Below are 17337 nucleotides of genomic sequence, written 5' to 3'. Positions count from 1 at the left end.
ATTCTATTAAAGCAAGTGTCCCCCAAGGAAGTACACTAGTGCATCTACAATATATCTTTCTCACATGCCAGCCTATGTTTGCGGACGACACGCGGATTTTTAGTTCTCCCAAAAACTCTGAGGATGCTTCCACATCCTTGGAATTCTATCTCAAAAAGTTTGGCAATGGCTAGCAACATTAGTTTTGTGACGGCAGAAACCACGCAGATACGCGTCCGACTGTTGCACTCAAAATGAAAGTTCTTCTTAACGATCAACCCCTTCTTCCACTCTTTGGGAAAGGTCTCGGATTTCTTAAGATCTTCAGAAAGTGCAGATGCAGCGATAAATGACTCTACGGCGATACTGTCAACCCCAGTGGCTGCACTGCATTTCAGGACTTCAACGGATACAATATTGCTAAGAACCGAGATGAAGTGTACCTTTCGCTCTTCATCATCGGGGTTGAGGAGTCGACCGTTAGCGTCCCTCACAAGACCATTGGAAGGTTTGCCCCTACATGAAAGTTCTTTCGTGGGGCGATGTACGCTTCTGAGATCATTATCTTTAGCGGCATCTTCCGCTTCCATGACCAGCGCAATAGAAAATAATCTTTTCTCCCTTCGGGACTTGACTGAGGACCTACGTGGTATCCAAGAAAGGATCATTTTTGATTGCGGTCCAATGCCCGTCGGTATTTGGAGGCGGGTTATTTAGGGTAGTTGCCACATGATCAGTGATTTCTCCCACTGTGGATCAACTCCAGAGTATACAAGTCGGAAAAGGGAGGGTCCCATAATCTTACTTCGCTTAGGTTCAGAATGTGCAGCTTATCTCGTTGGAATTCTCCCTCGTGCTGTAAAAAACGAGCATGCTGAGAACCCTCGCTACCATTGTCGAAGAGCTTACGCACATTCTAGAGTCCCATCATAGTTCGTTACCAATAGCTAAGAGCGTTGTTAGCGTTTCGGTAGCAATAAAATGAAACTACAAATGTTTATCCCTTTTAGGGGCCTATTTTGACAAGCAGGGAAGACTTTGCGTGTATTGTTAAGCCCCAACTCACAGGGCTTGTTTTGGTAGGAAAGATGATCGTGGGAAGAGATTGGAAATGGGCTCATTGACTTCATTTTCAAAACGCCGTTCGTGGAGATAGATAGTGCCTCGGTGAGCTTGGACGAACTGGTTTTCTAGTGACGCCGGCAAGGTTTTCTGAGCTCCTTTTATGTGGTAGGATTCTATTTAATATTGACGTGGTGGTTGGTGTAAAGGGTCTGAACGGATTGACCAGATTGACCTATGTAGAGATCGGGTTGAATTTAGGAGGTGTAAGGATTACGGAGAATATCTGTTTCTAAATAATCTCCGCCGGAGGGTCTTCTTATATTTGATACTTTCCAGGATACCATTGGGAAGGGAGAAGGGAGAAATGAGGTAATAATGGGAATTGGTTAAGATTAGTTATTCGCCTTGGACGGTTTCAAGAAAACGAAAAGTGTTGGAGTTAGAGATGGTGGTAACCTTTCAACTGACGGGGAAGTGGTCGAAGTATAAGTGGGCGCAACTTTTCTTGAAAGTGGAGGGAGTTCGGCTGAAGTGGGAGAGATTGATGCTGGTGGTGCTTAAAGTTGAAGAATTGATGAAAGCGAGGATTGAATTTGTGCAGGTCGTTGGTGCCGAGGGGTTGACCAGGGCAGTCAATAAGTGTTACGAAGACCGTGGGAGACGGGGTTTGGGAGGAGATATCGATGATTTCAATAAAATCGAAAGTGTTGAGAGGGGGGGGGAGGCTTGTAATGGTAGGAATTCATCATAAATTACCGTGGCCGTGCCGTTGCCGGTGTTACGACCTTGTTGGGTTGGGTTGAGGTCGATCCATCCGGAACAGGTTGAAATTAGGAAAACAAGGGCTGTATCTATAAGTTCAGCCTGATTTCACACAGGAAAACTAAGCTGGGTCCATGTTCGTCGAGGAATAGCTCGGACTTGTTTGTAAGAGTTCGGTGGATGATTGCTGAAAGTCAGGGAACCGACCATCACGTTAAGCATGAACAGGAATTCCTGGGATTTTAAGGCAAATTCAAGGAAGTTAGGATTGGAGGTGATGGTAGGAGTTACCGGGCGGATGAGAGGTATGAGTGTGGAGCTGGTTCGTACGACACCTGCCAAGGCACATAGATGTGAACGCCGGACCGGTGCTTCGGGCGTTTAAGGGGAAGTGGCTACAAGGTGATATTTGCTCCCTTATATAAATTACAAAATACAACATGTGTATGACCCTGACAAAACTGCCTTATAAAATTCAGGGATAATCCGGACGAAGCCAAACTAGATTTTCTTTAGGAAAATTGGGGGAGTCCTGAGTTTACTCTCCACTTAATGGTGAACCGGATCAGTTGGGAAGCAACCTACTTCTGCGATTGCTGTTTTCTCAGTCTAGGGCAAGCAACGAAGTTGCAAAATTATGTTATCTGCGACGTTGCTTCACTTCTGAAGCACAAAAAACAAAATGACTGTGAAGTATTCTCAACGTAAATCTACCATAGTTCCCTTTTAGTGTTCGCCAGTGGGGGCAGCGTTCGTTCAATGGGATGCCTCTACTTTGGATTTTCAAGATGCAATCACAGCCAGCAGCGTGCCGTTGGCACAACCGACCACTGTTCTCTCTTCGAGAACCGGAAGATTAGGCACATCAGTGTATATGATGATCGACAATATTGGACCTAATACGGTACTTTTTGGGAAGCCGCCGAGACGACATTTTCTTGGATTTGTCATTGGAGCTATATCAGGTTCTTTTTCCTATTGAATAATTAAGAGCAAGTAGAGGTAATTGGGAATATCAATCGTCCTCAGGGACTAGTGAACGCGACAATTATGTCCTGGTGGTATAACTTGAGTATCTGTCGTGCCGGTTTACCCCACAGTCGGATTGATTTTATTACTACAATGAAAGGCTCCTTTATAGGGGATGCAGGCTCAGCTAAACAAAATTTATACCGAAGTAAGGAGTTGGACACCCGAGTTGTACAGCACAGCGCCCAGAAATTCTCCTGACTCGGAAGGCTACGCCGGTTACCATGTTACCAGATAACCTCTGGGGAGGCTTCGTGGCCGAAACCACTTCAGATGCGAATTCGAGTATGATTGCCCAAAACGTCACAGCCATTAAGTCAATGTCAATACAACGTTTCCCGAGATTACCTCATGGAGGTTCTTCTTGGCCGCTTAGTATTGATTCGGTCGACAGGGTTGCTGCCCCATCTGCCTCTTCACCATCTCAGTGCACTTGGTGACAGAACAATTGGAGGTGCTTCCCTTCCCTCTCAACTTGTCCACCATGGAGGCCATACCATATTAGTCGAATGTAATGATTTCAAGTTATGCCACTGATGGGGGACAATGTTTTTGTCTCCATAGCCATGAGCTTCATTGTTTTTGGTGGCTGTTCAGTACTTCCGTCCGAAGATAGATCTTGGATTTAAGGCAGTCACAAAGGAAGCTAGTTAGTGTAGTGCCAATTCACCTCGATAGCGCTGATACTTGAAGAAATTTTATGCAGAGGTTATCATTAGGCTAGAGCACCGGAAGACTGAAGTATTTAAGTCGCTCAGTTTTAGGTAGGTCACTAGCACTGAGAGGGATCAGATCGGCCAACCACTAGAAACACCAGTATTTCTATTGTGTCCATGGCAAGCGCGAATGACTATACAATGGCATGTTTTTCCTTGGATGAATAAAAAAATCGCCTATAAATTCCATAATGAGATAGGTAACCTGATTTTTTTTAGGTCTCAATTTTTCCTAGTAGTTTAGCTAGCTGGCTCGATTTTCCGTTTCGCATGGCGCAACTTACTCATAGCCGAGTAAGCATACACCATAAGATAGTGGATGATTCCCACACACTACTTAACGGCAGCCAGAAGAATAGCAGAATACAGAAGAAAATGTCTTCCTCGCATACATGATAATATCAACTAAGGAAGCTTATAAGGCTTATGGGCAAGTAGATAAAGCAATTCTGTGAAAGAAAAGGCGAGAGAATTTTCAATAAGATATGGTGGTAGACAGCTGTTTCAGAACGGAACAAAAATAGGGCAACAGCTCCGCAATAAAGCACAGGAAGGCCTTTTAAGCCGGAGTGGCATTGCGTGTTATTTATGATACCCCATTCTAAACCATATACCATGGGCAGACTTGGCCTTTGTTTTCCACCAAAACCTTGATTCACAAGATGACCCTGACTCCTTCTTGATAATCATCTTTTAAGTGATCCTTAAAGTTTAGCTTGGCTGAAAAGGTAGGACTGACCTTGACTGATTGGGTGTCAAATGTCAACCAGGGTCAGTCTAACCATTTCAGTCAAGCCTTCATCACATTCCTAATGTAAATATTCACATATTCTGGGGGTTTGACTGCGACAACTATAGCCAAACTATCAGGATGATAACCGTAGCTATTTTTGGGCCTGGGGGATCGCAAGCATTCCATTGCACTTCGCACTTCGCAGTAGAGGGCTCACTACGGAGTCTTATGGTATCCCCGATGCGACGATGTTTTCTCCGGGACCTTCATACGTCCCTTATCGCTTATCGTCCCTTATTAACGCCTGGAATATATTAGTGTGATTGGCCATTATCATTATCAAGTATCAAGTAATCAGTTGCTAGTTTAAGCCGTATGTTATAGTCACGCTCTCCGGGTTTACCCCATTCCTCCAAGCTGCTTCAAACTTCGTATCGAAATGAAAGCTCGTTATCCTGTTATCCCTTGTTATCAGTAATTCGGGATGTCGCCTAGAAAGAATATCCACCTTCCTTCAATTTAATTAGCTCCCCTCCCTCCCTCGCTGATAATCCCGAACATTGGGAAGTTCACCTTCCTTGCCTACATCTATGTATACTGATGGAGGAGTCAATCCCAAAGGACCTCTAGGCATGCCGTTAGGCCTGTCCTCATTGCCCCACTGATACACATGAAAGCCAGTCTTTGAATTTTGTGGTACTCCCTGGCTGTTGGGTTGAAATTAGTTCTTCCTGCCAAGAGGTAATTGTTGGCGTTATTATTACAGTGTATATTCAGAGAAGTATCTTCGAGATATATCCCATTTTTTCCTACTATGGACCTACAAGTCAACAGAACGGCCGTAGCATTCGGACATATTTGTTGCCCCTTACCATCTTCAGGAGAGATCTTAAGGGAAAATGCCATCAACTCCGGGTGATTTCAGTAGTTTAAAGGTTCCCACTGCCCATATTACTCTATCCTCAGAGAGGATGCCAGGCATGACCACTTAATAACATTTCAATGGATCGTGTTGACACAATTATAACGTATTTGATGGCATATTTATACTTTTGTCCATTAACCAGTTCCTTTTCTGGGTGGTGACTTTAACCCACTCAACGTTGCATGGGTATTTCGGTCTTATGTGCATATCCTTTTCAGAAGGAGAACAGCAGACTACTATTGGGATTACCAGGAGCCTGTCATAAGAATCACTTGGAATTCTTTTCACGAGGCTCTTTGCAGGGGGCTGGGATATCCGTGAACTGATGCTCGGCCCAGGACTTGCAGAGTCAACTTCTCTACTTTTCGGCTAGTACGATCTGCTAGCTGTGAAAATGAGTGCAGCAGAGCGAAGACCTAGAGAAGCATCTTTCAGGTTTTCTGAGAAATTTCACAGTTATTCTGCTTTCCAGAGCCAAATCGATGAGAAGGCTCTGATGACACAGAAAATGCTTAGACCCCCACATTGATTGGTCTACCTTTGACGGAGCCCTCAAAATTCAGTGGCGCTGACAATAGTGTCTAAGTCATTACCTACTGAACCCACTTTAAGGCAGCCCTATGAGTGCACTCCAACTGGAGAAGGCCATCACATAATTCTTCATTGTTAAATCTCAGCTCCGTTCCAGACTTCAAAATTCTTTCTCGTTCTATGGCACAGGATAGAAATGCGCATACGCCTTCTCCTCTCCATCCTTCGTGTTCGTATTCCTCTGGGAGTAACAAGCTTCGTTGAAATGCCTCTCGGAGATTTGATCACCTCTCGGCGTACCCGCTCTTGCCTCCGGGAGAAGCGTGGATGTAGGCCTTAGTGCGGAGCACACAAATGAGTTAGTCTTGTGCTTCTTGCACGCATTACCGCTGACCGAAGAGTCCGCTGCGTTTAGCGTGGGTCTCATCGGGGTTACCAATTTGTTCCCACTTTTCGCCCAAGATGCCGCTTCCTTGCGTCCGATTTCTCTCGGCATCAACATACCTTCATAGCCAAGGTGTTTCACCTTCTTCGGCAGGGCCTTCCTTTGCCATGGGCCGAGAGCCTTTCTAGGTTCATGGTGTCCACCACTTGGCTCCATTTCCACATACCGGCGATAAACCACTAGCACTCAAGTCATCAGAATCCTTTTTTTATCTTTCTTGCAAGGTGAAGGAGAAGCTTCTGACAGGCAGGATTCAGCATGTACTGCTTGTGCTGGCGCGACGATTTAGGCAGTAGTACCGCGGACGAGCCGGCCATATTCGAATTTCTAGTTTCTTCTTCTTGGAAATTCCCTACTTACCTTTCTGGTTGGCTACGCCATAGGCACCAATTGCACTTTTGACTTTTAGCATTCGTTCCAGAGTTTTCTCCACAGGGCGACCTAATTAGGTGAGCCTTTCACAATCAGTGCCTTGGTCGCAACTTCATTGCTCGAAATCACAGCAAGATGGTTTCTGAAGGGAAGATAGAGTGAGGTATTGTCATTTCTACTGTGGAGGTGAGGCAGGGGAGGATGGAACTTCTGGAATAGATAAAAAAATACTGGAAGAAAGGATCAAGAATATGTTGATGGCTTAGTATTTATCTGTAGATCAAAACATAATTGAATCCAAATGGAACTATGGACTATTAATCACTAGTACAGGAGACTGGAGCTGAACATCCCTCCAGCAAGGAACGCCGTAGTGGCTTGAGCCTTTTATTAGGAAACCAACTAAAATACTTTGGGGCAACTAACTAGGCTACAAGAATGACCATACGACCCTTTTTGGGCCACGATCACCAAGCAATGCGAGTTATATAAAGGAGCGTTTCATGCCTGTGATCCGCTTTGTCGTGCTGCTCTCGAGGGAGAGGAGGAGCTTCTGCTCTGGCACTAAATTGTAGGCCTGACTTGTGATGCACTATTGAAGCCTTGAGAACATGCCCACGGGACCGTTGAAAATAGAACTGGATCAGCTTGCATATGCCTGAAGGCATCATGGTTAAACTGACGGAAGCTCGAAAGTTTTTCCAAGCAATGCCCTCAAACGTTAACGATGAGAAACTGGCCTTTTTGTGGAAGAGGAAGCAAGTAAAAGAATACTTGGACCACGGGGGAAATACTTCGAGCCCATTGGGGGATTGAAATAACTTGAAAGGTCTGCGAATAAATTGCGGGAAAACCATCTACGTCAGGGCTGAGTTGGCTCACACTGAAGTTAATTTCACTCTGGATTTAATGAGATCAAAGTCCGCATCCACTTGATGATGAGCCAGATAAGTTAGATAGAAAATACTTTTCAGTTTCTTGGTCTTTTGCCCAACAGAGACTGGTTATGCCAATGGAGGAGTAAACTCTAATTCTTAATCACAAAGCCGTAAACAGGGGTGAAAGATTCCGAATAGATCCCAATCCGATCCTAAGTGAGACTTGCGAGGTTCTATCCCATCTGGGCGTGGATTAACGGAGCAAATTTGAAGAAGGAGCACGAGATAATCTCCTTTCTTGAGCCTGGAATCAGACGTACGGCGAAACGGATATACATAATTGGGGACGATGCAGCAGCTAACTGCGCTCCTCCATTATTTAGCCAATGGTTACAGACTGACCCGTTCAGTCTCCCTTACAAAAAAAAGAAAAGATGGACTCAGAACCGCAGTGAAATTCGCGCTAGTCTTGCCTTCCCTATTTGAAATCAGAAGGTGGGCGGGGGAACTCTACGCTACCTACCTTTGTTTTCAACTGAATATTCGTCACTAACCAACTTCCTCTTCTTGATAGCGAAGCAAAGACGTTTTTAACCGATCTTGTTGAACGGAATGAAAAGATTTATTTTTCCATGTTTAATCTTCGAAACTTGAGGAGGGCCAGGTACAACACCTCGCTACCAAGCTAACCCATGCTTTTTCCGATTCTTCAACCAGACTAGACTGCACTTCTCGTTTAGATTTAGGATACTGACGACAAGTGAAAAATCAGGGACGGTCAGACATAGTATCTCGTTATAGTCCTGGCTTCAAAATCAGCCCTTACTTCAACACAAGGAGGAACGTAACACTAACGACAGTAAGGACAGGGCAATTTCTAGAGCACGAACGCATCGCCAACATTTTCTGGGAGGTTTATCTTATGCAGTCTTCATTTCAACTCCAAAACAGATGGCGAACACACTCCCAGAATCTTCAATACTTTTTTGGTATGCTATGCAGGCGAGGATAGAAGTACATGATGAAACCAGCTTAGGTGCCTGGGGAACTATAAAGTCCAACTTTTATGAAGTTTCTAGGAAAGAACTGCCATTGTGTTTCTCTCTGGTTTTGGATAGCTCTATTTTCGTGGTTGTCCCTATCCAGCTTGAATAGTCCTTTTGGCCTTCATTAATTCTTTCGTCTCATTACACATGCTATCAAGGATACTATGCGGCGATCGCTAGGTAGCAGATGATGCTAAACGTAATCAACCGGCTAGGGGTCTTTACTTACTGGTCAGATCAACTGGCAAGTCCCCAGAAAGAAGATTGTAATTTATGCAAGGATGATTTCAATTGGAAGTCCCGCCTAATGAATGGATAGATAGTTCACACAATGCCTGGTCGGCCGTTTCAGGTTAAAATCAAACATAACCATTCACGCTGTTCCTGCGAGAGTGCGCATCCAGTTCAATTTTATTACACCTAATGCTATGCCAATGACAGGCCTACTTCAGTAGGACAGTTACCTTCTGGTAGTTTGACGTGCTTACCCGCCATGTCAGCTAATCCGAAGGTTCCCGCAGTGGCAACCCCAACGGCACCAGTGTATACTGACTGCAGACTCAGCATTCATGTTGGTGGATACAAGACCAAGCTGAAACCTCTACTGAATTAAGGAGTATGGTACCCGAGTTGTACAGCGTCACTCAACGCTGCAGCCCCAATTGCTCTGTCCGCGATTTTTAAGTAATCATATAATTCCATTAGGGGGTCATATAATCGCATCGAGATCAGATGCCCCCCGGAATTCTCTTGAGACATATGAACTCGGTGAGTTATCCCAATTCTGTTGGTACCATATAACCTCTGGCTCAGTAAGTCAATGTGAATACCGCGGTTTCCGATTCCACCACGTGGAGATTCTCCTTGGCCATTTGGTGTTGATTTGGTCTATGTGGTGCTGTCCATTTGTCTCTTGGTCACCCTGAGCACTACAGCAGCCGAACAGCACAAAGCACCCATGACCGAGCAGGATTCAACCCTGGAGCAAGATCTCAATAGCTGATGCTTACCAGACTGGAGTTTTTTCAACAACAAAGAAATTTTTCAGATTTCTCATCAGATCAAATCAGAAAATATAACAGTGTATACACCAATTTATTTATTTCTTCAACTTATAGATCATTCTTCAACGGAGGATCCAAACGGGAGCACAGCTACAGAGGAACCCACGACAAATTCCGGCTCAGAAACTTCTTCCGATGAGTCTACTACAAAAGAATCTAGTACGGAGGAATCTACAACAAAGGAACCAAGCACGGAAGAATCGACAACACAGGAATCTACTACAGAAGAATCTAATACAGAAAAATCTACTACAAAGGACCCCCCTACTGAAGAATCTTCAACACAGGAATCCAGCACAGAGGAATCCACTACAAAGGAACCCAGTACAGAAGAGTCTACGACACAGGAATCTACCACAGAGGAATCTACTACAAAGGAACCCAGTACGGAAGAGTCTACGACAGAGGAACCCACCACAGAGGAACCAACTACAAAGGAGTCTAGTACTGAAGGATCTTCAACACAAGAATCTAGCACAGAGGAATCCACTACAAAGGAACCCAGTACCGAGGAGTCAACGACTCAGGAATCCAGCACAGAGGAGTCAACTACAAAGGAACCCAGTACTGAGGAATCTACAACACAGGAGTCTAGTACGGAAGAATCTACTACAAAAGAACCAAGTACAGAAGAATCTACGACACAGGAGTCCACCACAGAGGAATCTACCACAAAGGAACCTAGTACAGAGGAATCTACAACACAGGAATCCAGCACAGAGGAGTCTACTACAAAGGAGTCAAGTACAGAAGAAACTACAACGCAAGAATCTAGTACTGAGGAATCTACTACGAAAGAACCCAGTACGGAAGAACCCACAACAGAGGAATCTACCACAGAGGAACCCGGTACTGAGGAATCTACAACACAAGAATCTAGCACGGAGGAGTCTACTACAGAAGAATCAAGTACAGAAGAAACTACAACGCAAAAATCTAGTACTGAGGAATCTACTACGAAAGAACCCAGTACGGAAGAATCTACAACAAAGGAATCTACCACAGAGGAACCCAGTACTGAGGAATCTACAACACAAGAATCTAGCACAGAGGAATCCACCACAAAGGAACCTAGTACAGAAGAATCTACTACGCAGGAGTCCACCACAGAGGAATCGACTACAAAGGAACCCACTACGGAAGAATCGACAACTCAGGAGTCTACCACAGAGGAATCTACCACAAAGGAATCTAGTACGGAAGAATCTACAACACAGGAAACTACAACGGAGGAATCTACTACAAAGGAACCTACTACCGAGGAATCAACCACACAAGAATCCAGCACAGAGGAATCCACCACAGAGGAACCCACTACAGAAGAATCTACAACACTGGAGTCTACAACACAGGAGGCTACCACCGAGGAATCTACCACAAAGGAGTCAAGCACTGAAGAATCTACAACAAAAGAGTCTAGTACAGAGGAATCTACTACAAATGAACCTAGCACGGAGGAATCTACCACAGACAGCACAACTACCACAGAAGAAACTACAGAAAACCCAGCTACCTCAAGCTCAACGGAATCTAGTACAGAGATTTCTACAGAGAAGCCTACTACTGAAGTACCCACGGAATCGACCCCTGAAGTAACAACGGAGACAGAGACCACAGGTAACAAAGAATCCTTTATCCAATAGGCTATTTACAAATTCAATTCAATTTTAGAAGAAACCACTACAACTACTAAAGAACCAGGAACAACCACACCAGAGCCTACGACCGAAACTACCGAAGAGCCAACAGAAAGTAGTTCAACAGAGAAAACCACTCCTGAAATCTCCTCTTCCACGGAAGAATCAACGAGTGAGTCTACATCTGTTGAAACGTCTACTGGAACCACAGGTCCAACTGTAGGCCCGACAACAACCGAGCGTCCCATTGAACCATTCTATTGCAAAACGGGCGGCATTTTCTCGAATCCAGAGAATGACACAACATTCTATCTTTGCCTTCCAGAAAACGGTTATTTTTATTCTCAACTAATGCCATGCAGACCCGGTATGATTTTCGATCCTGAATTGAAAGTATGTCTAAACCGCGACATACTGTCCACCACTCAGTCACCAACAGAAACAACTTCACAAGCAACTAGCACTGAAACTTCTTCTACAAGCCCTGAAACTTCGTCGACAACTTCACAAGCAACTAGCACTGAACCTCCATCAACTACCGAACCTACAACCGAGCATCCTGGTCCGTTCACCTGCAAAAAGCCCGGGATTTTCCCTAATCCAGACAACGACACAACGTTTTATATTTGCTTTGCTGAAGATAACGGATTATACTATGGCCTTGTGTTCCCCTGTAAGAGTGGATTTAAATTTAGTACTTCTCTCAATTTGTGCGTTGCGGAAGAGGGGGTAGGATCATCGACAACTGCCTCAACATCAAGTTCGGAAGTAACAACTTCCAGTGGTACAGAAGAAACAACTCCTCAAGAGACACCAAGTACCACCGAGTTAAGTTCGACTGAAACAGAAAAGACCACAACAACCGAATCAACCACTTCAATACCTACAAAACCATCTCAGTTTGTATGTACTGGTCCGGGCTTTTTTGAAAATCCTGATTCCAAAGTAAGTTTTTACTTCTGTACGCCGATTGAGGAAGGATCAAATATATATTATCCCATTTTGATGAAATGCAAATCGGGTTTGGTCTATTATCCTGAGTACAGATTCTGCGCAAAACCAACTACTGAAGTCACCACAGAATCAACTGCAGGTCCGGAGACCGAATCAACTGAAGGGCCTACAGCACCGGCTAGTTCTGAGTCCACCGAGAAACCAGAAATCACTGAAAGTCCAAGTAGCACAGAGTCTACAAACGCACCAGAAACAGAACCTACAGAGCAGACTACCAGCTCTGCCTCTACTGAAAAGCCCGAAACGCAACCTACTGAAGAGACAAGTAGTTCGGTGTCTACTGAGGAGCCTGTGACTGAATCAACAGAGTCTACAGAAAAGCCTGAAACAGAGTCTACAGCAGGATCCACTGAAAGCCCAGAAACTGAATCAACAGGTAGTTCGTCCAGTTCCGAGACAACAGAGAAGCCCGAAACAGAACCTACGTCCGAGACCACTGAAGAACCTGGAACAGAATCAACTGTTGGCTCAACCAGTTCTGAGTCTACTGAAAAGCCTGAAACGGAACCTACCTCAGAGTCCACTGAAAAACCTGAAACTGAATCAACTGTTGGCTCAACTAGCTCCGAATCAACAGAGAAGCCAGAAACGGGACCTACATTAGAATCCACTGAAAGTCCTGAAACTGAATCAACCGGTAGTTCAAGCCCCGAGACAACTGAGAAACCCGAAACCGAACCCACTTCAGAAACCACTGAAAAACCCGAAACTGAATCAACTGAGAATCCTGAAACTGAACCCACATCGGAATCCACTGAAGGTCCTGAAACTGAATCAACTGGCAGTTCCCCTAGCTCAGAGTCTACTGAAAAGCCCGAAACTGAACCCACCTCAGAAACCACTGAAGGCCCTGAAACTGAATCAACCAGCGGTCCACCGAGTTCTGAGTCTACTGAAAAGCCCGAAACTGAACCCACCTCAGAGACTACTGAAGGCCCTGAAACTGAATCAACTGGCAGTCCATCAAGCTCTGAGTCTACTGAAAAGCCCGAAACTGAACCCACCTCAGAGACCACTGAAGGCCCTGAAACTGAATCAACTGGCGGTCCATCGAGCTCTGAGTCTACTGAAAAACCCGAAACTGAACCCACCTCAGAGACCACTGAAGGCCCTGAAACTGAATCAACTGGCGGTTCATCGAGCTCTGAGTCTACTGAAAAGCCCGAAACTGAACCCACCTCAGAGACCACTGAAGGCCCTGAAACTGAATCAACTGGCGCTCCATCGAGTTCTGAGTCTACTGAAAAACCCGAAACTGAACCCACATCAGAGTCCACTGAAGGCCCTGAAACTGAATCAACTGGCGGTCCATCGAGTTCTGAGTCTACTGAAAAGCCCGAAACTGAACCCACCTCAGAGTCCACCGAGAACCCAGAAACTGAATCAACTCCATCCAGCTCTGAGTCTACTGAAAAGCCTGGAACGCAGCCTACCGAATCTACGAACAAACCAGAAACTGAGCCCACTGAGCCATCAAGTACTCCCGAGTCTACTGGAACACCTGAAACTGAATCTACCGAGAAGCCAGAAACTGAACCTACAGAAAAGACCGAATCTACCGAGGAAACGGCAACTGGACCTCCAGCCACATCTGAAAAACCAGAATCAACTGAAAGTGGGAGTTCATCAGCATCTACTGAAGAAATAACTGGTACTAGCGAAAGTAGTGTGGAACCTGAAAACACATCTTCTGAAAAACCAGGCACTACTGAAGGTACAACTGAGGAAATTCTTGGAACGACAGAAAAAGTGGATACCACTGATGCAAGAGAAGCCTCGACACCGTTCATTCAAGAAAAGCAACCAGTTGAATCCTTCGCCCTCAAAGAATTCAGTTGTTCAACAGGAGGAAGCTTTGCCCATCCTAGAAATCAAAGTCTTTTCTATCTATGCGTACCTGATGGCTCTAAAGGATTTGTACCTCTAATAATCGAGTGTGGAAGCAACCAAGTCTATGACGCAGACAGACAGCTCTGCCATCATCAAGAAATTCCCGAACCTGGAAAACCGACCTCTTCCCCGACAACATCAAACGCTGACGTACCTACACCCTATGTGTGCGAGTCGGCAGGCACATTTGTTGACCCAGAAGATTGCCAGAAGTACTACTATTGTGTTAACGATGGATACGGAGGATTCATAGCCGTTCACTTGCAGTGTCCATACGACCTCAACTATTATCCTGCCTTGAAGATTTGTACGAAGAAATCGGTTTACTCCTGCAATAACGTTGCCCCGCAAACGCTAAGCTTGAACGCAAAGTTCCAATGCGTTTCACCAGGACAATTTTCCGATCCTCAGAGCTGTCGCAGTTTCTACACTTGCGTCTACAACGGTTTAGGACAAATGGTTACGCAGCATAATAGCTGCCCGCAAGGATATGTTTTCGCAACTAAGTATGGAATTTGCGTGGATGAGGCATTCCATCCCTGTAAGATTGAGACGGAGACACGAACTGAAACTGGGGGGTCGTTCAAGTGCACAACGAAAGGGACCTTCCCTGACCCGACGAACAGGAGGAGTTATTACTTCTGCATGCCCACGAGAACGGGAGGATTCAGAACAGTACATAAGTCATGCCGTTCTGGCCTGATTTACTCAAAGGAAATGGAAATCTGTGTCCACGAATGGTTTAATTGAGGTCTTTTAACGCAGAGATAGATGTAAGGAGACACCAGGCTTGACTCAGCAATCCAAATCTTGTTTACAGCTAAATCTCCGAATAAGGATTGGCCTTTGATTTCAATTGTATCGCCCAATGAGACATTAATTATTATATTCGTAAACTAATATCATATATTTAACCAGGACACTTATAAAATAATAAATATTATAGGATCAGTGCTTTGCTTCGTGAATAAAGGACGATTGAAGAAGGAACCCGCAACTTAAAAATGTTTTTTTCTTACAGTCAGCGGAACATGATCCTTTAGTTTTCCTATTGATCCCGTATCGAATATCTGTAGGATAACTTCTTTTCCATAATATGTCAAAACAATCCAGCCAAAAAGGACTATGGTTTTAAGAATCTTTTCAGAGGACCTCTTCAGAGGAAAGAAGAGGATTAGACACTGTGACATGCGCTAGTAAACCCAGTAGGAGGACCGTAAAGTAATACCTGTATTCAAGGCTCCGGGGTGACAGAGAAGGAACTACAAGAGACCTGTGGACGAATTGGAAATAATAAGGCTCCGGAATTGGACAGGATTCCGAACAAAGCCCTGAAGTTGGCAAGTAAAATTAGGCCCAGGTGGTTCATAACCATATTTAAATCGTGCATGGTGCAATGAGCGTTTCCCGCCCTATCTCCCTTTAAGAGACTATGAAGAATGGTCCTGGGGGTGCTGGGGGTGGTAATACTAGTCAGTGACAAATGACTCCAATTTGGCCAACTGTTGGGTTAAAGAGACTGTTTAAACTGGGTGTCCCTAATTACTCAGCTCAGATAATCGAGAGTTATCTCTCAGAGAGACTTCTTTGGTACGAGACGGATGACGTGCCAAAAGAGTATCTTATGACAGTAGGTGTTCCCCAAGGCCCCGTATTTGGCCTTCTTCAGTGAAACATAAAATATAATGGAATGCTTGGCATGCCAATGGAGGCAACGTTGATTTGTTTTTCAGACGACCTGGCGGTGGCGGCAGTTTTGAAACACCCCCAGGACGTGGAAGTTTGTGGAAGTAAAACCACCATTCATGCCATCAAATCATGGTTACGAATGGAGGCAGTCTTTATCACCGATTGCAGGAAAGACCACCCAGGTTGGTAATCACAAGGTCGTTTCAAAATCGATCATTACCAATCATCGATGGCAAGTTGAGCTTCAAGGGGCCCTTGGACTATGCGCGAGAAGGGGCTGCAAAAGCTAGTTCATCTCTAGTAAGGATGATTCCTGATATTGGATTAAAATATGGCTGCCATCTGCTTATCGTAGGGGTGGGAAAATCTGTCATGCTATACACGGCTCCTTTTTGGGAGGGTGCACTGGACAACGCGATGAATCGCTTTGAGGGTGTCAAGTGCATATGGGAAAATACCGGGTGAAGTAGTATGCATCACCACGTGTATGATTCCCTTGGATCTTCTAACGAATGAAATACACTGTCTCTACCAGAAAAGGACAAATCCAGCCGATGTTTCTGTTTATATGCAACAACCTACTAGCTACTAGCTACTGCTTCGGAGTGCAACTGCCCCCCATTGTCATACTGGTATGGATTAAATTCTTCCCCGCGAAGTAGTACCTTAGGATTATCCCGCGGGGAGATGGGTGGAAAAATTAGGTTTTTCAATCGATTGTGCAGCGATTAGTGTCATGTAAGATCACCTGCATATCTGGTGCAATTCGTTGAGTACCTTGAGTCGCAGTAGACCTTCATATGAGACATTGCAGAGGTCCCAACAAAAGAATCCCGAGCCACCCCCATCTGACCCTTATTTAGTTATTCTTTCCAGAACCCATAAAAAAGGGCGAGGTTCATTAGGGATTCCCTCAATATCCACAAGTGGATATAGCCTTATGTCTAAAATCAAGTTTCAGTATTTCGATAGGGATACCTTTAAACGATTCCCCCCATCTTAGCTTCTTGGTGATCGATGAGCTCCAAGCTTCTTGGTCTGTCGTATCCTGTGCAATCCTGCGAAGCTTGATGCAATTCTCTCGTTAACTAGCAGTTTCCGTTGCCCATCAGTACATCAGCCTCTTCCCGTGACGGAGTGCATTTTTGGGTGTTGCATCGTCAAACACTGCCGGTGAAAACCTGCCGGTGAGTCCGGGAGTGATCCAGTGATGCTTTATTTAATGGCGTTCTGATATTCGTATCAAGTTTCTAGTCTCCTTCATTGCTGCACTTTTGGCACAGGTCGTCGATATATCGGAATACTACCGATATTTACGACAATATGTGAGGATCTGATGATTTCCTCTAAGATTTTTGAGAGTCTGCGTTGAGCCGAGGGCTCTGTATTGGTATCTCTCTATAAACTATAATTCTCCCTTCCATACCTTGAATTCCATCATCACGATGTTTGTTCATGATGGTGAATTGGTGCTGATGTTTGTTCACGATGGCGGTGGATAAATAAGTCAGTTCTTCTTTCACTCGCTGGTTTGATCGGTTCCTCTACCTCTTCATTCTGCA

At 44.8% G+C, this 17337-nt stretch overlaps 1 protein-coding gene across 1 annotated transcript in view; it reads left to right on the top strand.

Moving 5' to 3' along the window:
- The window catches only part of LOC119656936 (mucin-2-like), an 81137-nt gene that overhangs the window by 3717 nt on the left and 60083 nt on the right, over positions 1 to 17337 (top strand). The window contains exons 2-3 of the mRNA XM_038063635.1: positions 9600 to 11162; positions 11217 to 14834. Coding sequence (XP_037919563.1) covers positions 9600 to 11162; positions 11217 to 14834 — 5181 coding nt within the window. The remainder of the gene's footprint in view (positions 1 to 9599; positions 11163 to 11216; positions 14835 to 17337) is intronic.

This window comes from Hermetia illucens, chromosome 5 (genome assembly GCF_905115235.1).
Source record: "Hermetia illucens chromosome 5, iHerIll2.2.curated.20191125, whole genome shotgun sequence".
NCBI lineage: Eukaryota > Metazoa > Arthropoda > Insecta > Diptera > Stratiomyidae > Hermetia > Hermetia illucens.
The sequence above is the reverse complement of the archived record's forward strand: the minus strand, read 5'-3'. Positions and strand labels throughout refer to the sequence as shown.